Source organism: Vanacampus margaritifer, chromosome 6 (genome assembly GCF_051991255.1).
Source record: "Vanacampus margaritifer isolate UIUO_Vmar chromosome 6, RoL_Vmar_1.0, whole genome shotgun sequence".
Taxonomy (NCBI): Eukaryota; Metazoa; Chordata; class Actinopteri; order Syngnathiformes; family Syngnathidae; genus Vanacampus; species Vanacampus margaritifer.
In genome coordinates, this window is record NC_135437.1 from 25587408 (window position 1) to 25610986 (window position 23579).

At 37.9% G+C, this 23579-nt stretch overlaps 1 protein-coding gene across 1 annotated transcript; it reads left to right on the plus strand.

The window, feature by feature from the left end:
- The first annotated feature begins 5643 nt into the window (after positions 1-5643).
- On the plus strand, positions 5644-22823 carry slc7a5 (solute carrier family 7 member 5). The gene is made up of 10 exons (XM_077567744.1): positions 5644-6451; positions 8076-8201; positions 15722-15827; positions 16025-16069; positions 16167-16290; positions 18532-18635; positions 18740-18836; positions 19024-19173; positions 21305-21482; positions 21959-22823. The coding sequence occupies exons 1-10, from the start codon at positions 5938-5940 to the stop codon at positions 22003-22005; spliced, it is 1491 nt and encodes a 496-aa protein (XP_077423870.1). The 5' UTR covers positions 5644-5937; the 3' UTR covers positions 22006-22823.
- The last annotated feature ends 756 nt before the right edge of the window (positions 22824-23579 follow it).

Consider the following 23579-nt stretch of genomic DNA (forward strand, 5'->3'; position numbering starts at 1 on the left):
TAGTGAAATATGTAGGGATATTTAACATACAGTATAAAAATAATAAACATCTGCTGGATTGTTACATCACATGCTTTCATAAATTGACTACATATTTTTGGCCTATGGCAGAATAACTAAGGTACGATTTGGCCCGAAAACCTGAGCCAGCCTTAAGTGAAAGCTTTACTCTAACTCATTCACTCCCAGCCATTTTCTCTGAAGCAACCCCCTTCGCTCCCGGCTGTTTTACTGGATTTTGACAGATTTTGCAAGGCCCGTAGAATGTTGTCTTCTATTGCTATAAAAAACATGGAACCTACTAAAAGAAAGATTAGAGTCTCTTCTTCCATCAGGAAAAAAAAGTATATTTGTATCTGTTTGCATTTTGCAGCAATTAGTATTACAATATAGCTCAGTTTTATCGTTACTTATAAACCTGGTGAAAACACTGGGAAAATGAGCTTTTTTCAACATGGCCCCGGCTGATCTCTTATACGTTATTTGCAATAACTACCATTGCTTTAAGCGACCTCTTCAGGTCAGAAGCTGCATCAAAGCCTTCTGTATGCTCTAACATAAATAAACATAATAAAATTTATAAATACATTTTTGGGAGTGCAGGACAAATTATTTAAAAAAAACATAGATTTTGGGGTTTGAATGAGGTAATGTTTGATCATATAGGAAAGTAGTTTGCCCCTCCTGAACTGCATCTGGAGCCTGACTGCTTAAGGCTGCGCGTCTGTCTTGGATACAGGATGTTAACAAACATACTGTTATCTGATACATTTGCTGACCAATAAAGAACAATGCATGTTAATTGAATTTGTTCTTAATGAACTAGTATGTGGTACACTCGCCACGATGTCTGATAGGATCCCAAAATTCGAATCAAGAGGATATGTGGTATAGAAAATGGACGGATGGATGTTTTTGACATCTGCTGGTATGCAAGATGTGTTCGAGGCAAAGTTGTGCACGTCTTCCTGTCATTCGTTCCGTGTTCTCTTTGAAGAGACCAAGCCTCTCTATGAGCAAGATGCATAAACAGGAACTTCTCACTCTGAACAGGAGGCCAACATTCATCTTTTATTGCCAGATGGTTTTAAAAAGGCAATATTGTTGAGTGTTTATTTAAAATGAATGGATACAAACTGTGGATACCCACTCGATATATTTTTTTATGTACCAGATTCAGATTCTCTAGGATAGAAGTTGCAGGCACATATGCAAATGTGTCCCACACCCACATCATTTGGTGACTTGGGTTCGGGTGAACATTTTCCCATCAAAGCAGATGGATGTTTCACATAAACGCAATAGTTAAATGGAAGTGGGCACATTGTTTGATTTCTTCAGGATCCTGAAGGCCATTGCCACATGAAAAAAGATCATTGTTGAAATCACATGGGACACTGGCGCGATCACATAACCAGTGATTACAGTTGGTGGGAAAGTTTTTGAAAATGTGTACAAGTCTTTTAGTTTCTGCTGTTGGATAGAATTTTTTTTTTTATACAGGAAACATTGTCATTTTATCCCGTGGTAGAATAACCGAAAGTACAACATGTCAATGTCAACCAGTCATATGATGTCATGTGACAGACCCACATGAATTATTAAATCTAACTTTTATTAAAAATCAGAAGCTTTTTTTTTTAAACATGATATTTTGGGATAGGCAGCACGGTGGCTGACTGGTTAGCACGTCCGCCTCCCAGTGCAGAGGACGTGAGATCGAGTCCGGGCTTCGGCCTTCCTGGGTGGAGTTTGCATGTTCTCCCCGTGCTTGCGTGGGTTTTCACCGGGTACTCCGGTTTCCTCCCACATTCCAAAAACATGCATGACAGGTTAATTGAACACTCCAAATTGTCCCTAGGTGTGAATGTGAGTGTGGTTGTTCGTCTCTGTGTGCCCTGCGATTGGCTGGCAACCAGTTCAGGGTGTACCCCGCCTACTGCCCGAAGCCAGCTGGGATAGGCTCCAGCACCCCCGCGACCCTAGTGAGGAAAAGCGGCCAAGAAAATGGATGGATGGATTTTGGGATATTTCAGGACAGCATGCTTTGGCTCTGACTTTCCTGCATTTAGTTTGCATGTTCTCCCTACATGCTTGCATGGATTTTCTCTGGATACTCCAGTGTGAATGATGGATGGATGCTTTGAATCTTTGTCATGGTAAAGGTTGCCATGATAGCTCACAAGGTCTTGTGCTGAAGGTTTGTAATGGAATGGAATATCTGTATTGTCATTGCATGTACAAGTACCGAGCAACAACATTTCACTTACATGCTCAACCCGTCCAAGAAACATGAAAAGCAATGACCAACAGAGGGAGACAGGACAGAAAAGTCTGTTGGTACTCCCGAAAAAAGCGCCCTGAGATAGAAAAGATATGTGAGGAGGGGTAAGGGGAAACAATACAAAGAAGCTTCAGCCATGCTCCCAAAGTGGAGCATATGGTGTAGATTCCGACTTCCGGGTTTCACACATCAGCGTCGTTTCCGACCACTGATGGCCGTTCCAACACTCGCGCACCCCCCCAACCGCACAGGTTGTCTCAAGTTCTCAACTCTCTGAAATGCTTCGGACAACTGAGACAGACACACCACACGGTCGCACGGTCGCACCCTTTGGGCACAAAGGCGGAAGCGCGAGAACTGGGACGCGACCCACACGTCACAAAACAATAATGAATATTAAAAAAAAAAAAACTGCCATATAGCACAATACTGACACTAGAAAATTGCCAAAATTGACAGGTGAAACATTCATAATTTACATTACCATAACCACAAAATGACATGGTTGTTAATGTGCCAAACACTAGCTGTTGACATTATGGGAACAAATTAAACATTGTACCAAAACGCTAACATATTTTTGCTAATGCATTTTGAGCTGATAGTGAGACAAGAATGATCCATTTTTGTCCCCATGCATAGCAAACAATGGCCTGTGTTGAATTATGTTGTAAAATGTAGAAAATAGTCAATCTATCCATCCATTTCCCACCAATTAGGTCATAGATTTGAACCCAGATCTTATGTGTGTGAGGGAGATGCACTAACCACATGCAACTTTGTGCAACTGCAAAAGTAGTACACGTCAGGAAAAGCCAAATGGATATACTAAAAAAATAATAATAACAATAAAATAAAAACAGGATCATTTAAATCCCTCGCAAGCAGGCAGATTCGTTGTAAATGAAATCCCCCTTTGAGGGATTCAAATGAGTGCATTAAATGTAATGAATGACTAAATCATGGTGTATTTTTGTCTCCTGGGTGGAGGCTTCACTTGATATGATTGTCCTAAATTCTTCAGGCTTTGGGAAGCCAAACAAGAGCCCCCCTTTCCGGCCAATAAATGGACTACGTCTGTTTTATCCAAGCACAGGAAATGACCTGACTGTAGCTATAGTTAGTATGTGTGCAGCACCTGATTTGTGTATGGAAATCAACAAGTACACCGAGGTTTTGTGTGTCTATTCCAATGAGTAGGCCGCGTGCGAAAGTGTAAGTGTTGACTGTCAGTTAAACGCAGTGTGGCTTATCACTTGCACAGCACGTTCCCATTGGTCACCCTGTCTGCTGGCACACAAAGATGGTATGAGCAGCTGCAGCACGCACTCAGCCTCTGATTACAGTAGGCGGCTCCTGAAAGTTGTCCCAGTGACGTTTTTTTTTCCACGTGACAAAGATCAATGAAGACAAGTTTGACAACTTTCTCGCACGAACAGTCAACCACGAGGTTACTACAAATAGAATCTGAGCCATCTTTAAGTGAATGAAAGCATCATTTACTAGATCACCCTTGTGACATTTCTTATCTTTATGTGTTTGTTCTTTATGATTTAGTTTGAGAGAAATAACAGCCCTTTAAAAAAAAAAAAAGAGTTATACAACTGCATACCATCTACTACATAAACTGATCTAAAGTGGATCATGAAAAAGGACACTTCAAATACCGGAGCTACTGTATAATGAGATCACACAACTAAAACAAATGTAGAATAGGGTACAAAAAGCATCAACTTCAATGGAGTCACTCCGTTGTGGTTCGAGCACAACAAAACCAGTCTGGCTGGCTTTGAACAAACTGGTTGGATTTCATATTACAGGGCAAAAACCTTGCACATACCTGTACAGTGTACACTGTCAGGAATTTTACCCGTGAGCGAGGGCAATCATTATGTGGGCGCACACTACTACCTTGCGGTGCTGCCGAAACATTCAAAGGAACTTGGCATCTACTTGTAAGAAATATTTACGAGTACCGGTAATTATCTGCATGGTTTAACAGGTTTGTTTGGATATCGGCATATTCACAATTTTGTCATGCCGTCTTTAATGAAAGCACAGGTGTGAAGAAACTAAGGCCCACAAACCAGATCTGGCACGCCATTTTTAACGAGGCCTGTGAAAGCTTGCACAGCCATTCATTTTCGATAGTAGCTGAATGTGGAGCCTATCCTGACTGAGGGAGCGAGAGGCGTTGTACATTCTTGAACAGTCATCAGCCAATCACAGGGCAATGGCAAGTCATATGTTGAAAAGGAAAAAAAAGAGCACTGTAGTAATTCCAGCAACATTTAAACAGCCTCTTCTGGACATTTTAAACAGAGACAAAGTAATAACCAATGCCATTACGGCAAATCCCTGTTAACAGCAGGTGATACATACAGGCCCAACAATGGGTGAAAATCTGCAGAAGCATTTTAAAAATGCTTTTACCCTTGCAACATGACATTCTGGAACACATTTAAACTCATCATAACACTCATTTTAAAGGATTCCTTAATGCTCATTCTTGCATAATTCTCCAAATAGGAAGTGAAGCGTGCTTGCTTCAAGCTGTTTGTGTGACTCCATTGAGATTTACTGACAAGTGAGACAAGAGAGAATGAAACATATATTCAACCTAACCATAAGATTGAATCTGCTGTCTGTTTACATTGAATAACAAATTCCAAAGATGGGCTAAAATAAATAACCAGTTATAGGTATGAACCTTCAAACAATGACTTCTTTAATAGACACGGGGAGCAACATTTACAGAACGTATACAATACTCACTCACAGTCAACCTCACTATTCAGGAGGATATAGAAAAAATCCACGAGTAATTGACACCCACACATAAAGGTTTACAACTGTATAGATGAGGGCCTGACAGATATTGATTTATTTTTAGGCCTATGCTGATTCCAATATTTGGCAGAATAAAATTCCGATAACTGAATAATCAGCATACTGCAGAATGTACAAAACTACTTTTTTGGTCCCTTAATTCTTACAACATTAAGATATGAATTACAGGCAGAGCACGTTACTTTCCCCCCCTCAATATTTTGTCTTTTATTCCTCCCAACATTGACAAAAATCCATAAAAATTGCCCTTTTATGCCATCTAGCAAGGTAACAAGCAGAACAATACAATACATTGCTGTTCCACTAATACACTAAGATGGTAGTAGGTAAATAACCAGTGTATCCGCTTTTTGTAACTTTTGTTTGGTGATGTGCCATAAACAACATATGTATTGTAACGTGACGTGATTCAAATAAGGTTGGGCACTGCATGAACCAAATGTGAAGTGTCGCGATGCTGTAGTGCCAACTTCCGCCTCTTGAGGGCGAAACTGATTGGGGGGGCACGTTTAGGGAGGTTAGTAAGAGTCAGACGAGCTCGAACACGGGGCTGGCCTTGGAGGAGGGACGACATGGAAAACCGGACTCGGTCTCAGCACATTGACAGGGAGTTCCTGTAGTAGAAAACACGCCACTCTGATTCACGCCGACCCACACTCAGTGGAAGCCTCGTGGTTGAGCCTGGCCGGCATCAGGCATCGCACCGGCCCGCGAGGAACAAGAAAGGAAGACAGCCGGTAACGCGTGTCGTTTTAAAACATCTCAAAGTACTAAGGAAACCAAAAAGGGAAGCTAAACGAAACATGTCGGGGGTAAAAAAAAGAAACTCGAATTCCTCGCTAAGCAAGGAGGATCCACAAGTCACGGAGAAGATGCTGGGGAGCCCCGGAGAGAACGGCGGGGAAACTGTCGCCTTACAGAGAACCATCACACTGACAAACGGCGTGGCCATCATCGTAGGCACCATCATCGGCTCGGGCATCTTCGTCACACCAACCGGCGTGGTGAAGGAATGCGGCTCCGTGGGGTTGTCCCTGGTGGTGTGGGCTGTTTGTGGGGTCTTCTCCACGGTGGGAGCGCTGTGTTACGCGGAGCTGGGGACCACCATCACCAAGTCCGGAGGGGACTATGCCTACATCCTCGAGGTGTACGGCTCACTGCCGGCTTTCCTCAAACTATGGATCGAACTGCTCATCATCCGACCGTCGTCTCAGTACATTGTCGCCTACGTTTTCGCCACATACCTCCTCAAACCCATTTTCCCCGTGTGCCCGGTACCGGAGACCGGGGCTAAGCTAGTGGCCTGCCTTTGCATCCGTGAGTATCCGAGCCGTTTGTCGCCTGGATGATGCAACCGCTTGTCAAGTAGGAACTTGTTAGCGTGCCGCTCACATTGCCTTTTTATTTTAATTTTAAATATCCATCCTGTGGACGATGGGTATTGTGCCGGGTGACCTTCTTCGAGGAGCTTTTCCTATTTTATTTCCGGATAGTAAAAAAGCGACATAATAGCGCATGCTATAGTGAATAAACCACGCCACACTATGAACAAACAGGTCGCACGATATATTACGTCATTTAACGTTCAGACACAAAATTACAGTTTTTCAACATTAAATGTCATATTCCACTTAAACTAATTTACCGTATCAGTATTATCTAGGATATATATTCTTTTTTTTAAAAATAATATTATTATTATTATTATTATTATATTTTTAAAACTTTTTTTAATTTCCATTTCTTTTATTTTTTAATTATACAGTAATTGCTCAGCACGTGTGAAAATCAATGCATTCTGTTCAGGGTCGAGGGGCATGTAAATACCATATAAACTATTACTGTACTGCACTAATTATTCATCTTTCACTTGATCACAGATTAAACTTTAGTGCAATTACACAAATTCTGAGTTGTAAATTATGAAACACCGCTACTAATACTGCTAATAATAACAACTATAAAAAATAATATTTAGATTGGAAAATTACATTCCAGGAAATTTCAAACAAAAAAACTGCATTCACAAACTATCTCATCCGACAAGGGTGTTACTTAATTGCATATTGTTTTGTATTGAGGGAATTTAATGTGTAGTTTTATCCCTTTTTGTTGTTGTACGTTCAATTAAAGAATCGTGGACTCAAATGTAGTCCAAATTCCATCCAATTACGGGTCAACGCGAATATTAGCAACTAATGTTTCATGTTTTAATTGTTTTGTATCAAGTCAATTCAATGTAAATTTTTAACCTTTTTTGTTGTACGTTGCATGATTGTTTAAACAGTAATGGACTGAAATATTCTCCAAATTCCATATCTTATATAAATACGGACCTGCATATGAACATTAGAACTAATGCATTAGTGTGTGTGGTAACAACCTGTAAGTAAAATAGCACCATAACCTAATCTTCATATGCTTTGAGGGCTAATCCTGAGCGGAACCACATGACAGCTAGATGGAGGTACTGTTTTTTTCTTACCTGGCTAGGTTAATTCATTCTGTATGTGTGCGATACATGTTCATTTCCAAATTTAATAATCAGTCTGTTAAGACACGCACTGTGCTTGGATGAATCTGCTTTATATTGTGTGTGCACGCTCTCCACTCAACTGTACTGTAGAGAGTAGACTGTCGCTCTCCTGAACACAGAGCCTCATTGTGCGCAGTCTCATCTTTGTGTTGTGGCTCCGACCTGATTTAGGAACTGTGAAGGGACCTGCTGCTTTGGTTAATCACTTTTAATGGGGCGCAGTGTCTACTGGTAGATGAGGCATGCCAGCACTGTTCATGTGTGGGGAGGAGAACGAGTCCAACGGTGGGAAGTGTTCAGCTCCCAAGAATGAGCTTTATGTTCTGTGTTGACAGCAAAGAGCACTTACATAAAGGTGCTTTCTCTCTCACTGGATAACTCTTTTTCTCTTTTATGTCTTGGCAGTCTTGTTGACCTTTGTGAACTGCTACAGCGTGAAGGCAGCAACCAGAGTTCAGGATTTCTTCGCTGCAGCCAAGCTGCTGGCTCTTGGGCTGATCATCATCATCGGCTTTGTCAAAATTGGCAAAGGTACCCCAACACTTACACACCAATGCACAAGCTCTCTTTGTCTATTTATTTCTTCAAAACTTACAACTTGTTCAATTAAGGGTCTGAACAAGAATCTATCCATCCTTTCATCAATCTATTTTGAATGTACCACTGATGATCACTAGGGTCACAGGTCAACTGGAGCCTATACCAACTAACTGACTTTGGCCAAAAGACAGGGTACAACCTGAATTGGTTGACAGCCAATCACAGGTCACATGATAAAGACAAACAAACAAACAACTGGGGGTGTTAGAAAAAAATCGATTCGGCAATATATCGTGATATTACAGCGCGATTCAATATGCAGCCAAATCGATTTTTAAACATAAATTTTTTATGGGAATATTCAACAAAACGTCTTATTTAGGGTTAGGATTTACAAATGAAGCATGGAAGAGTGTTATATTAATGGAACATTAAGCCTTAATATTTTATTTGAGTGCTGTTCAAACATGAAACAGACTGCAACCTGAATTTCAGATAAATAAATCAATTTTCATAAAAATCTTACAGTGTACATGTACAAGTTTACTGATGAGTATTTTCTAAATTTGAGTTAAAAAAATCGCAATAATCAATTTATAGATTCGTATCGGGATTAATCGAATCGAATCGTGACCTATGAATCGTGATACGAATCGAATCGCCAGGTACTAGGCAATTCACACCCCTACAAACAACTATTCACACGCAGCATTTTAATATTAGAATTAAATAAACAATTAATGATATCATGGCTGTCCATTGAAAGCCAGATACACCACTCACTAAAAGTTAGGGATATTTGCATTTTGAATGAAATTTCAGGATGAACCTAAAATGCCCTAACATTTGATTAACAAGTGAACTAAATTTGTCTTTTTCCCCCAAACATTTGAATGCACATGCCTAAATGTTAAAAGTGCCAGCTTTTTTTGTGTGCACAACTTTCTGTTCTCTAACTTGTAACTGGAAAATTTATTCAACGTGGTGTCAAATTCATTGCAATTTCCACGAATGCCCTCTTCTTTAACTTTCGCGACTCTTCCCGTCTCGCTGTATCTCTGTTGCAACTTTTTGATGACCCACACCGTGACACTCTCACTGAGTGGGCAGCTCCCTCTGAGATTGTCCCGTTTGAAGCCTTAGAATAGTGAGCTACTGTTAAACAGTTGTTAGGTGTTCTCTTGGTCAAAATGTGAACAGCACAATGAAGAGCAATGTTCAAATACAAATTCAAATACAAATCTAAACCAGGTTCTAGGAAGAAAAAAAAAGGCCCTTTCATCTATCTACCATAAATTCCAAATCCTACGGAAATGCAGGTTTCACACAGCAGGCCATTCAACATTTCTGCATGAATCTTTCTAGTTGTAGTATAAAACTGTTTAGGTCATCCTGGAAGTATGTGGCTCTTGTAAGAGGAATAAAATTATTTTGTCCTCTTTGCGTGTTCCAAAAATGAAGATAGACTTAATGTAAGAAAAATACACCTTTGCAAAAATGATTTTTAATCAGTCAGAGATCTCTGGACAGATAACAGCCTCTAATTCATCACTTAAACAGGTGGGATTCAGAGCGTCAAATGTAGTTCTTCCGCATGTACAATGGTTTCTTATAGTTAAAAAGACCTCCTCTCTTTCATTTGTAGACAAAACATACTCTCTGGGTATTTTCCATGAGCGATGGCGAAAACAGAGTCAGGTGTGGGTGTTCAAAACAGATTCTGTTCTCAAGGACCAAATGTGTTTTCGCACAAAACGCTGAGAAGGAACTTTTTAGACTAAATAGTATGTCCCAGTTTAAGGTCAGATTATACCGAAATCAACACCACTTGCTCTGCCGCATGTAAAATGGTTGATATATGAAATGGAGTATTAAAAAATGTTATAATATCTATCACTCTCAACCCCATGTTTTATATACAATACCTTATGAATTGAACCACTGTTGTGATTTGTTTGTCTATACATTTGGTTGTTAAACTCATTTAAGCAAATGTTGTTGTTCAACTCTTTAAATCTGTGCGTTTCAGATGTACCTAATAAACAGAAGGGAAATGTACAACATCTGCAGCTTAAGAATTTCTATTCCCCTTAAAGGTGCCAAATAGTTGACATGACGCATGGCGTAAGCAAAATTAGTTTCATCATAATTGTTCTTCTGTTAAGTTCATTAAACACTACTTTACATCAATTTCATATTGTAACTGGTTATAAAGGTAAGGCAAGGGGTTGTTTTCGAAATACTAACAATTACGTAACCTGTGGAATTCAGTAAAAGAGTTACATTTATGTCAAAGAAAACTGCAAAATGATTCTCAAATTCCTTTTCAAAAATTGTACAGTGCAAGCAGGTAGTTGCTTGTTGTTAACATTCCGTGCTGTGTTTGCTGCCAAGACATGCTCCATTTTAATGATAGCATGAAAGACTCACTTCATTTTATTAGATAAGCAAGAGACTCGAGTCACTCTGCCAATTTAGAGTCTGGAAAAAGTACTGTAACTGTAAAATGGGAATATTGCAGGTTTACTTGACCTCTCAAGTGTGATTAAAAAAATTAAAAAAAATACAGAAAAAAAGTGTAGGGAGAAACACTGAGTGGTGTGAGTAACTTACCTGTTTGTTTCTCATCTAAGATCTTTCACTGTTTGACTTAAGCGCCTACTATAAAGCGCCTCCTCTTCAGACTTGCAGTTTATCTCAAATGGCCCGACCCAAACTTCTTCTTTTTTTTTGCTACTGTAAACACAATATCAAAGTAATTTAAAATCATGTTGACTTCAAGCTGTCATGTATGTATGTCCCACGACTGTATCTGGTGAAAAGCATCTGTGTGAAGCATCTGTTTTTCCATTTCCACCCAACCCCCCCCCCCCCCCCCCCCCCCCCGGGTGCTGTGCTCCTTGACTGTGGTCTAGTTTCATAATACAGTATATTCGCAAAACTGGTGTGTGTTCTTAAAGGTGCTTTGTGGCTATATGGTCAGTCTGCTTGTGTCTCAGATTAAAACTCATTCACTGCCATTGACGGCTATAGACGTCAAAAATTCATTTGAACTATTTCTATTGGATCAATTTTTTTTGCCGCTTTTGCTAACAAGAGTATGAAAATTTTTCAACAGATATAAAATTTGCGATTAATCGTTGGTGAAGTCATGTGATTAATTACAATTAAAAATTGTATTTGCCTGATGGGCCTAATTAAATTTTTTAAAATTAGAAATAAGGGGCGTTTAATCGTAATTAATCACATGATAATTTTATATCTGTTATAAATGTACAATAAAAAAAATTCTAGGTTTTCATAAAAAATATGATTTGTGATTAATTGTTAGTTAACTAGTGAAGTCATGTGATTAATTACAATTAGAAATTTCAATCGCCTGATGGGCCTAATTAAAAAATTTATTAAAAATAAGGGGCATTTAATCGTAATGAATCGCATGATAATTTTATACGTGTTATAAATGTACAATGAAAAAAAAATCTAGGTTTTCATAAAAAATGAAATGAAATGGAAAAAAATGTTAAACTAATACAAATAGTTCACATGAATTTTTGCCGTCTATAGTCGTCAATAGCAGTGAATGAGTTAAGAGCAGTATAATCTGGTCATCTGTTGTAAATCCTGCTTTCAGGGTTCAAAAGCCTGCCCCTCACAGTGGTTTATACAGGAAGACTGTTCCTAAATTTAACCTGTTATTATAAACATTTTGTCCTCCTTAACCCAGGCGCTCATCTTCTGATTGCCAGTGAGGTTTGGTGGCTTTTTGTCAGAGCGGTACAGTCAACAAGGCAAAAAAAAAAGAAAGAAAAATATTTGAAATGTTTCTTTGCATAAATAAATAATCAATAAATAAACACCAGCAGTATAATAATAATAATTTAATATCACAATAGTATTTTATGTTACAAAGTGGATATTTTGCCGTAACAAGCAACTCGCCACTTACCTCTATTTTGCCGTGAATCGCGCCGCAATGCAAGTACAAATTCTGCGCCAGTGGATGTGTACTAGCTCGTGGCAAAATGGTTAAGGCGGTCACCCCGAGAGCATGGGTTTGAATCCCGCTTTGTACATTAAAAAATAAAAAAATAATACAATTTCTTGACAACAGCCTATATCCTCTGAGGGTTATGGTTAGGATTAGGCTGGTAATGCCAATAACAGCTTCAAGTTAAAGTACCACTGATCGTCACGTTGAAGGTTGTGGCAGCGGCATTGCACAGTGGATATAAAGTCTACAATATAAGATCAAAGGCCAGGTTTTTGTAATTTAAAGGAATGAGACCAAGATAAAACGCTTCCACCATTGTTGCACTGTATGTGTTGACTATACATGGATAAGTAATAATATACATACTCTACATAGACTCTACCATAAACACGCACACGCAACATTGAATTCCAAGACCATAATAGAAAATAGGACAAGTGAATTTGAAAGATGAAACAGCTGAATCTAGATGAGATGCCGGGTGCACCATCGACTGGTACTCTTACTGAAGTCATATTAATAGCTATTATTACCAATGGACTTTTGGGAGGAGTTAATTTGTGACCATTGGAAGTTTTGAATCGGATCTAATGGCCATGACATGGGGAAAGCTCACGGGTCAATCCTTTAACCTCTTCAGTTCCGTCTGTGTATGTTACCTTTGTGTCGTATGCTTCAGAACGCCACCCAAATTTCCTTCACTGTCAACAATCATATCAAATCAATCACTAAAAGAGCCTTTTAGCAGCTGAAAAACATCCAGACTGAAGAGAAGCTTATCCATGCGTTTATCTCCAGTCGACTCAGTCGTCTTCTGACTGGGCTCTCTCAAAAAACAACATCAGAAAGTTGCAGCTCATTCAGAACGCTGTAGCTCAGGTTCTGACCACAAAAAAAAAAGAGATCAAAACGCATCACTCCAGTCCTAAAAGCGTTACACAGGCTCCCAGTCAGCCGTAGAATAGATTTCAAAAATTCTGCTAATGGTTTGAATATTGGGTCCTGAATATATTCAAGAAATGCTAATTGAATACAAACCCAGCAGGGCTCTGAGATCTACAGACTTGGGTCAATTAGTGGAACCCAGAGTTCTAAGTAAACACGGTGAAGCTGCATTTAGATGTTATGCTGCACACAGATGGTTGCCAAAAAGAATGAGGTCAGCATTGAGAAATCCAGGTTAAAAACTTTGATTTTTCCTCTTCTTGCCTTTGATTAAGGTCTCTCAAACATTAAAAATATATATTTTAGTTATTTTAGAAAACTACAGTTATTTCTTTGCTATACTTTTTAAAAATGTTTTTAGTTTTCTGTTAATGTGTTTTAATGTTGTCAATTTTTGTAAGATACTTTTGTTTTCTCTGCTTTGCTTTGTGATGTCATTAAATGTTGTGTTTGTTGATGCTTGCGTGAAGCACATTGAGCTATTTCAATGAAGTTGCCTTGTTTTTTTAACTATACCGTAGAAAGGAGCTTGGAGTCATTACTGGCCCAAACTTAGACATTCATAAATCCATCAAATGGATATTTAAAGCATCACAAGTCAGGTGGGACACAATCTGTTTGGATTATTAGGTCACAAGTCCAGGGGGGGTGGGGGGGGGGTGGGCCAATGTACTGTACAGCACTTTGATCATCAAGCGTTTCTCACGCGTACTATGTAGGTTTAGGGCTCATCCATTTAATAGCAACATGCCCGGGAGCTGTTGAGTTAGTAACCGACGCTGTGTCTGAGAATGTGTGTGCATGTTGCGGGGATCAGCTCCGTCAGGAATGTGGCTGGGATGCCCTGAAACCAGCAGAAATCAGCAGGTCTACATACAGGAGGGGCTGTGAGCTCAACTTATTTACTAACACTCCTCAACAATTGTTGGGAGAGTAATGAGTTGTTACTCACTTTCTGGTCTCTGTATCTGAACTCTCTCTAAATGTTGAATTAAGTCATCCGTATACTGGATTTTTTTTGTAGAGACAGACCCATATATTTTTTAACTCTTTGACTGCCAGACGTTTTCAGAAAAGGGATGCCGTGGGTGCCAGCCGATTTAAGCATTTTGACTGATCTTTTGACTGATCTTTCAAGGTCCACAGAAAATTATGTGTTTGGACTATGGAAACACACATACTACCAAATGAAAGATTGGACTCTCATCTTTCATCAGAAAAAAAAGTTTGTTTCTACCTTATTCCGTTTTTGAGTAATCAACAATAGAAAATGGTTTGTTTCACCTCTGTTTTGAAACAAACGTCTTTTAACGTCTTTGGCACTCCTCCATAGGATTTTACTAAACGTTATTTAACGTTTTTGGCAGTCAAAGAGTTAAGGACATATACCGATACCAATTATTAGTAGTCAAGGAGGCCGATAACCGATATTTCAAGCCGGTATTCATTTTCAGTGAAAGGGGGTCATTTTAACTCATTCACTGCCAGTGACGGCTATAGACGTCAAAAATTCATTTGAACTATTTCTATTAGTTTAAAAAAAAATCCACTTTTGTTAAAAAGAGTATGAAAACCTAGATTTTTTCGGGGGATATGTAGAACAGATATAAAATCGTGAGTTAACTAGTGAAGTCATGCAATTAATTACGATGGCAAATTTTAATCGCCTGATGGTCCTAATTTTTTAATAATCTTTTCTTTTTTAAATCGTTTTTTTTTTTAAGAAGAAAAGATTATTAAAAATTTAGGGGCGTCAGGTGATTATTTAAATTTTTTTTTAACTAATCGCATGACTTCACTAGTTAACTCACGATTAAAAAAAGAACAATAAAAATTAGGGGCATCAGGTGATTAAATTTTTTAATTGTAATTAATTGCATGACTTTACTAGTTAACTCACGATTAATAACACATTTTTATCTGTTTTTCATGTGCAATAAAAAAAAAATCTAGGTTTTCATACTCTTAACTAAAAATGTTTTAATGAATTTTTGACGTCAATGGCAGTGAATGAGTTCAATAAAAAATACAAAATCCAACTATTAACTTTTTATGTTTGGAATAGACATGTTTGTTTTAAAATTCTCAACAACAAAAAAGTTCAGAGTGATCCCATGATCATCAGTATGTCAAATGAAAACTTAAACAAGTAAATACCGAAGCTCCCTATAGTGTTCTACAGTAAAAAAAAAAAAAATTCTCAAAATGACTGAAATGCTAAACTTGCACGTGGCTTTGTTTTAATTTCAAACAAAAACAAAAGATGCAGCGAGTTCTCAGGGTCAGCAGCATCTCTTACAAAGTTAACTGAAAATATAAATGAATAATTCCCTGAGATGACCACAGTCTTAAATCGGTCATTTAATAATACATACCAAATATCGGCACTGATTATTGGCTGATAATTGTGGTCTATCCCTATTTTTTTTCCTCCACAACTCTAATTTAATTATCGTACTTCATCTCCAACCAGTCTAACTTGGATGGCACCACTACGTTCTCTAGTACCTTCTTTGACCCTTTTTTTTTTTTAGTTGTGACCTATTTTCTTTGTCTTGTTCATCGTCGCCAGGTGAGACGGATTCACTTCTCCCTGAAAATTCCTTTGAGGGCTCCAAGTATGAGTTTGGCAACATCGGTCTGGCGCTCTACAGTGGCCTGTTTGCTTACGGTGGCTGGTAAGTGTGACCTAATGGTGAACCACTGCACTGCAACACTACTTTATTTGTGATTAATTAATTAATTAACACCACATAATGAACAAACCTTGTGTGCATATATACACACTTGATGTCAATGAATGATAAATATGGATGATCAACCCAACTTTTCTAATTCATTTCACTCAAGCTCTTTCTCCTTTTCCTGTATGCAGGAATTACTTGAATTTTGTTACTGAGGAAATGATTGAGCCTTACAAGTAAGTCTTTGACTGATTGTCTCGCCGTCATCATGTAAGCGTCGCGTCTGTAAATGAAGTCTGTTATATACGTTGCCATTGTTTGTATCGATGTCAGAAACCTGCCTCGAGCCATCATCATCTCCCTGCCAATCGTGACCGTCGTGTATGTTCTCACCAACCTGGCGTACTTCACCACCCTCTCAACCGATGAGATGCTCACCTCCGAGGCTGTGGCTGTGGTAAGGGCTTTATGAAGTTGGTTAAAGTAAAAAAAAACAAAAAACATCTGTAAATAGTGACATCACCACATTGTAACACTACCATTTACATGCGTGTGAGTGTAGCATGCGAGTTATGTCATCTTTATTTATATAAGCGCTTTCAAACAGACATAGCTGTCACAAATGCAATCACAACAAATCAAACATTTTTTCCTTCTATATAGGCTTTGTTGTTTGAAGCGGTTATAAATGACAGAGGAGAGAATCAATAATGTTCGACCATCTTTATTGTCATTATCGCATACAATTTTTTTATGCATGCGTGACACTCTTGCACTGCATTTGACTCGTCACAGTATTGCAACGACCCACAGTTCAATTTTCTACTGTATATCAATTTTTTTTTTTTGTGTGTGAATTGGATGGAATTGATTGTGAATTAATTGCGGCACTGTTGATTCAGTTTGAACCAGTTTGTGGTATGACAAACAAAATGCTGTTAGTATTTGAGCTACATGAGTACAGATCTCCACTATGTGTCATCTCCTCCAGGGAGCGTTATTTTGCTTCATAAAAAAAAAAAAAATCATTAAATTACATTCCAATGTCTTATGACAAAAGACTGCGATTTGCTGACTGAATGACACTAATATTTTTCACATAAATTGCACAGGAGGAGGAGCAGAGATCTTCTTGACGTCAAGGTTAAATTTGACTTATTGAGCCATTTACAGCAGTAAAAAGTTACTTTTTTTTGTCCGGAATTAATTTGATAACTCAATTGTTTTTCATGTACAATTTATACCTTTTGAAGGGGAAGTCAAACCCCTTATTATTATATTATTATTTTTTACAATAATATGTTTTTTTTTTTCTTTCTCTTTTTCAGGAGAGCTCAGTATTGTTCATTCGATTTGACATCATCATTGCTCTCCTTTTTTTTAAAAAAACAAATAAATTAAAAAAAATTATAAATGTTTTTATTTATTTATTTATTTTTATTTATTCATTTATTTATTTTATTTTATTTTATTTTTTTATATATATACATATACACACATATATATATATATATATATATATATATTTTTTGTATGTGGGTGAGTATGTGTATGTGCGCGTGTGTGCGTGCGAGCGTGTGTGTATTCATCAGTTCACCTAAAGCCCATTAAAAAAAAATCCCATACTAATAATATAATATAATAATAAATTGCCAAATGCAGAAACATCAATGTAAGTTATCACGATGTAGTGGCTCTCGCTAACAGACAGAATTAAGTAACCAGAATTAGGTTAAAAAATTCTATATACGTAGACCATGTTTCTATAAATTTTGATATTTGGTTTTTATTTGAGGCAGATATTTTTTCCATTAAAATGTGATTTATGAGGAGGTTAGACCATTGGTCGATATTCAGAGTTTGTTTATTTTTCCAGTTAACAAGAATTGTTTTTTTAGCGATAGTAAGGGCTACAAGTGTAGATTGAAATTGTTTATGTGGTAAGTCAGTTGTTGTTAGTACAATAATATGTTCTATGCAGCCTCACTGGTCTAAATATGGCATTCTGGTTAATATTGCGTTAGTGGAATATGAGTTAAGCAGCAAAATCTCAATCTTCAATATCAGAAGGCGGCTATTTTGCTGTCGAGTGAAAATGATATCACAGGTGCTCAGGTCTCAGGTAACAACCAATCACAGCTCAGTTTCAGAAAATAGTTGAGCTGTGATTGGTTGTTGCCTGAGCCCTGAGCAACTGTGATGTCATCTTCAGTCCACAAGTGGCAAAATGGCCGCCCCTGAGATGGATAAACATGGCTGGATTTTGTTTCATAACTCTTATTCCACAAATGAAATATTGATCAAAATGCCATGTTTAGACTTAGTGAGGTCACATATAACATATTATTGTCAAGAAATGTTTAAGGTTGACCACTTTAAAAACACATTTTTCCACTTGCTGTCAACTAAAGATGACATCACCTATGCTGAGGAAATGCTGACCAACTACCTGTTTCCTCAGCACGGGTGATGTCATCTTCAGTCAACAGCAAGTGCTAACTGGCTATTTTTTTCAAGGTATTAATTGTTCATAAAAAATAATCTTCTTGCTGATGAAAATGACTGAATGAGTCAAGTATCCCTTTAAGAAGAGAGAACGCTTCATTTCCCCCCTCTTGTGTTCTCTCATTGAATTTATTACATCTTATCCAGCATATGAAGATGATCGAAGTAAATGAAATGTACACATTTTTTGTAGGATTTTGGAAATAGGCACCTGGGTGTGATGGCTTGGATCATCCCGGTGTTTGTGGGGTTGTCCTGCTTTGGCTCTGTCAATGGTTCTCTCTTCACATCGTCAAGGTAACACGCCTGCACAAATGCACACTTTCTTGCCAATGGAGGAAATTCAGCACAACCGCATACGTAATCAATTTGTGATTAACGAAGGTCATTTCATATCGTAGGCTATTCTTCGTGGGCTCCCGTGAAGGTCACCTGCCCTGTCTGCTGTCAATGATCCACCCAACCTTGTTGACCCCACTTCCTTCTCTAATATTCACTGTGAGTAGAGTCAGCTCATCTTTTTTTTTTTTTTATGTTAATTGGATACGTTACAATTACAGAAACAAAGGGTAAGGGTAAGTTATCAAACCTAAGTTAAATTCAATTTCTAAACATTTTTTTAAAACAGGGATTGTTGAAGTTTTGCAAACCACTCACATCGGATTTGTTATTTCCTTCTGTCCAGTGTATAATGACGCTGCTTTACGCCTTCTCTGATGACATCTTCTCCGTCATCAACTTCTTCAGTTTCTTCAACTGGCTGTGCATCGCCTTAGCCATTGTCGGGATGATGTGGCTCCGTTATAAGAAGCCTGAGCTGGAAAGACCGATTAAGGTGAGCCGATCAGAATACGTCTCGGAGCAATATTTGGATTGATTTACTCAAGGGCTGCGCATGACAAAAATGACAAGCAGATGTAAAAAACAAACAAAAAAAAAAACGTCCGCTTAGTGGCAATATACATATTTAAAGGTGTGGCTCTGCCCAACTTAGAATGTAAAAGTTTACACCCTCGAATATAATTAGGGGTGTCAGGCGATTAATTTTTTAAATCTTAATTAATCGCATGACTTCAATAGTTAAGTCACGATTAATCGCAAATTTGACATCTGTTCTAAATGTACAATAAAATGTACAATAATTTTTTTCGGAGTTTTCATACTCTTGTTAGCTCTTTGACTGCCAGACGTTTTCAGAAAAGGGATGCCGTGGGTGCCAGCCGATTTAAGCATTTTTGACTGATCTTTCAAGGTTCACAGAAAATTATGTGTTTGGACTATGGAAACACACATACTACCAAATGAAAGATTGGACTCTCATCTTTCATCAAAAAAAAAAGTTTGTTTCTACCGTATTCCGTTTTTCAGTAATCAACAATAGAAAATGGTTAGTTTCATCTCTGTTTTTAAAAAAAACGTCTTTTAACGTCTTTGGCACTCCTCCATAGGATTTTACTAAACGTTATTTAACGTTTTTGGCAGTCAAAGAGTTAACATAAAAGTGGACTTTTTTTTTAAATGGCTGCATCTTTTATTCATTGATACAGTAATTTCATAATCATTCATAAAATTTAGTTCAAATTAAAATGATGTCCTGTACTGTAAAAAAACAAACATGTGATATTGATTTGTGTTGAATTTATTTTTGTGCCTCTAGATGGCATAATTGCATTTGTAAGACATTGGTGAGAGCCCAGTGCATTAATAAGAGCTATCTAATCTTTAACATGAAGTAACTTGTGAATTTTTTTAAATTAGTAAAATACAACTTGACCACAGTATCCACAAATCTATACATTATTATTAAATGTATTACTGCAAAATTTTGTTTTTTTTGTGTCTGCTGGGTTGTGACTGGAATTCCCCCAGTACAGGCTTTCCAAATGAGCAGCGGTCATTCATCGCGCATTAAAAAAAAAAAATAGTGACTAATTTTGACACCCCTAATAATTATGTACGTCAAATTCTATCTACCATAAGACGAAAATGTTAATGTTACCCTAACACTTAATTAAAATTTTAAATTTGTCATGATTTTGGCAGTCATGGATATTTTTCCTTTGTCTCACGCTACCAACAAAGATGCATTCATTGGCCGAGATGAATGAATAAACACTGATCTGAGATTAAAGGGCAGAGGAGAAACTGAATGCTTGTCAGCTGCTGGTCCTCTTGCTGCAGGACTCTCCACACACACACAGAGGACCATTGTGCCATCATGGCTGCACTTTTTGTTTGTGAAATCTCACGTGCGACGACGAGTATAGTTTTATTTTTGCTCAATTCTGGGGCAGTCTGCCAGAAGGTTTGAAGTGTGACAATGTTTTAATCCAAGTAGAAAATGGTTCTATTAAGCTAACAACTGAAAGGATTTCATTTCATCTGAAGTCAGCGCTTCTTTTTTTTTTTTTTTTTTTGTCACATTGACAAGCCTTGTATAGCCAGCAAGAAAGATCTATGAGGATGGATGGCACTAAACAAATAGCAACTGTGGGAGGCAATTCTTGCATTCCCGAATGAGACGGAGGCAGAAGTTGTGCGTATGGAGTGAGACTGGAGACTGTCGTCTCCTTTTACTCTCACTGTTTCCCTCTCCCTCACGATCTCCTTTATTTGCCTGTCACATTCCTGTTGCTCACCACTTACATTTGTATTGCTTGGTGAACCGCTGAGAGCAATTGATCAAGGACCCCCCCCCCCCGCCCAGTTCACTTGCGCTTGATACAATTCCAGATATTCATTACTCAGCGAAAAACATTGCACTCATGTGATGTGGTCTGTTCAGTCTCTTGTCTTTAGAAGAGCGTCGCAATGTCGCTGTGAAGTTTGGCCAAGAGGCTTATTATTCTTATGCTGTAAATTCACACCTCAAAGAAACAATTTATTTTTATTTTCTGCACAAAAACAAGGTGTGTGATGCTCCCCCCCCCCCCCCCCCTCTCTCTCTCTCTCTCTCTCTCTCGCAGGTGAATATCCTGCTACCTGTGACGTTTGTGCTCGCCTGCCTCTTCCTCATCATCGTATCCTTCTGGAAGACTCCAAAGGAGTGCGGAATTGGTTTTGGCATCATTGCCACTGGTCTACCTGTCTACTTCTTTGGTGTGACGTGGAAGAACAAACCCAAGTGGCTGTTGAATGCAATCTGTGAGTAGCTAGCAACATAACATGTTTGTTTTTGCTCACATTTTTTTTATTAGATGAACTCAAAGATTCTCCACATACACAATATCACAATTTCTTTTAAATGTTGTTCACAAACCGGTCTAAATCTGTGATAGTGAGCACCTCTCCTTTGCCGAGATGATTAATCCATCCCACCTCACAGGTGTGCCATATCAAGACGCTGATTAGACACCAGGGTTAGTGTACATGTATGCCTTAAACTGCCCACAATAAATGGCCACTCTAAAAGGTGCAGTTTTGTTTCGTTGGGGGTTGGGGGGGTCTGAGTCCCCAGAAAAAAACGGTCAAAACTTTAAGTTATGTTCACAAACTTAAAATTTTAAATTTTGACCGAAAATTTGAGAGAAATTGTGAAATTTTAGATTTTGAGTGTCAAAGCAGCGATTTTATTACTTGGGACAATTTTGTCAATGTTGCCTGTTGTGTGTGTTTTGCAGTCTCAACCACGGCCTTTTGCCAGAAATCAATGCAGGTGGTGCCTTAGGAGTCCCGAGTACGCTGAGCCCTGACAAGCTGACTCGCTATCTCTTCTCTCGATGACACACACGCACACAAACTACACACAAACACTCATTGCAGGGTGATGCCAAGAATTGATGAAGTCATGCAGGAGTCTGAAGTAACCTCAGTGTACAACTTTTGTCCGCTGCTGTGTTGACTGCCGTTAGTCACCGACTAAACTGCACTTATGTTAGGATTGTCTTTATATTCTTCTATGATTTCTCATCTTTGTAGTTCAATTCAGGAGAACATTTTGTTAAGATCATGTTTTCTGTTCTGTTCTTCATATTTTAAAGAAGAAAAAAAGTAAGTGTGTGTGTGTGCGTGTGTGTATTTCCTTGAAGTAAGTAGAGGGCAAAAGCTCCATATGCTTCATTTTAAGTTGCAAATGGTTTTATTTTCTTGTGATAGTTGACACCCATTATGAACTCCTAGTTTATCTTGTCCTCACGTTTTTTTATTTTCTTGGTTTCAAAAATATGAGTTGCATTGCTAGAGTCTTTCTCACCTTGTAGGCAAACAACAAAACCGTTTTTACAGTCTTCCTCACAATGGTCAGCAATTGTTGCCATAGAGACAGTGTTGAAGGATGCAATCTTATCCTTTTTTCTTTCTTTTTTTAAGTAGAGCCCTGCAGCCAGAGCAAGAAGCTGATGGGGAAACTAACTTGTTTAGTATTGTAGATATTTTATTTATTTATTTTCTAGAAAATTGGTTAATATTAATCAAATTTGTTTACAGTGCATTTTATTGAAAGTCCTTTTCAAATAAATGTTGAGTTTTTTTTCTTCTTCTTCTGTATTCATGTGTTCTGTTGTCTTTTGGTGTTGTTTTTGTTGGTTCTTGTCCGTTGCTGTTGGTTTATCATGTCATTGTTTTAAAGGTGCCTAAATACCACATGACCATGTCACATAATTACATTTGACCACTGCATGCAGCACAATAGAGCAGGTTAGCCAGTAGGTTAAAACACTGGAGAAGTTTGCTATTTAAGACTCATGTGGGGTGGTTGAAGAGCAAAATATGTCGAATTGTTCCATTATCTTCTGGTATTGCGTTATAATAAGGCCACTATTACATTATTTACTGTACATCTCTTAACATTTCCAAAATATGTGGTGGGATTGAAGTCACAATAAAGAAGGCAAACAAAAATGTCACCAAATCAGATTCGATTATTTGCGCGTTAGTGAGCGTGAGTGTGTTTTGTTCACAGACACTTTTGAGTATTTGTGTTGCTATCCAAACACCAATGTTTCTGCGCGTCATTAAAAGCATTAAAAGTCATTTAATGGAATTTGTTTTTTTAAACAAATCGTTAAATAGGATGTCAAGAGGTATCAGAAATTGAAATGCAATTGTTGTTCATGTCACTATAACACAATTTAGCAATAATAAATGTGATTTAAAAAAATGATTAGTTGTAATTTACAATGAACAAAATGGCCTAGAGTCCATTGCTTCATGTTCCAAATATTAATTGCTCTGAATTTGAAAAGAAAAAAATACTCTTCCTGTCACCAAAGTCCAACATGAAATACTTTTATTTTTAAAAAA

What these genes read in the sequence shown, in the direction of transcription:
- slc7a5 (XM_077567744.1), top strand. Translation starts at nt 5,938, where the DNA reads ATGTCGGGGGTAAAAAAAAGAAACTCGAATTCCTCGCTAAGCAAGGAG. An exon ending in CTGTTTGCTTACGGTGGCTG is followed by an intron (nt 15,828 to 16,024) that starts GTAAGTGTGACC and finishes TCCTGTATGCAG; the next exon opens with GAATTACTTGAATTTTGTTA. An exon ending in AGCTGGAAAGACCGATTAAG is followed by an intron (nt 19,174 to 21,304) that starts GTGAGCCGATCA and finishes TCTCTCTCGCAG; the next exon opens with GTGAATATCCTGCTACCTGT.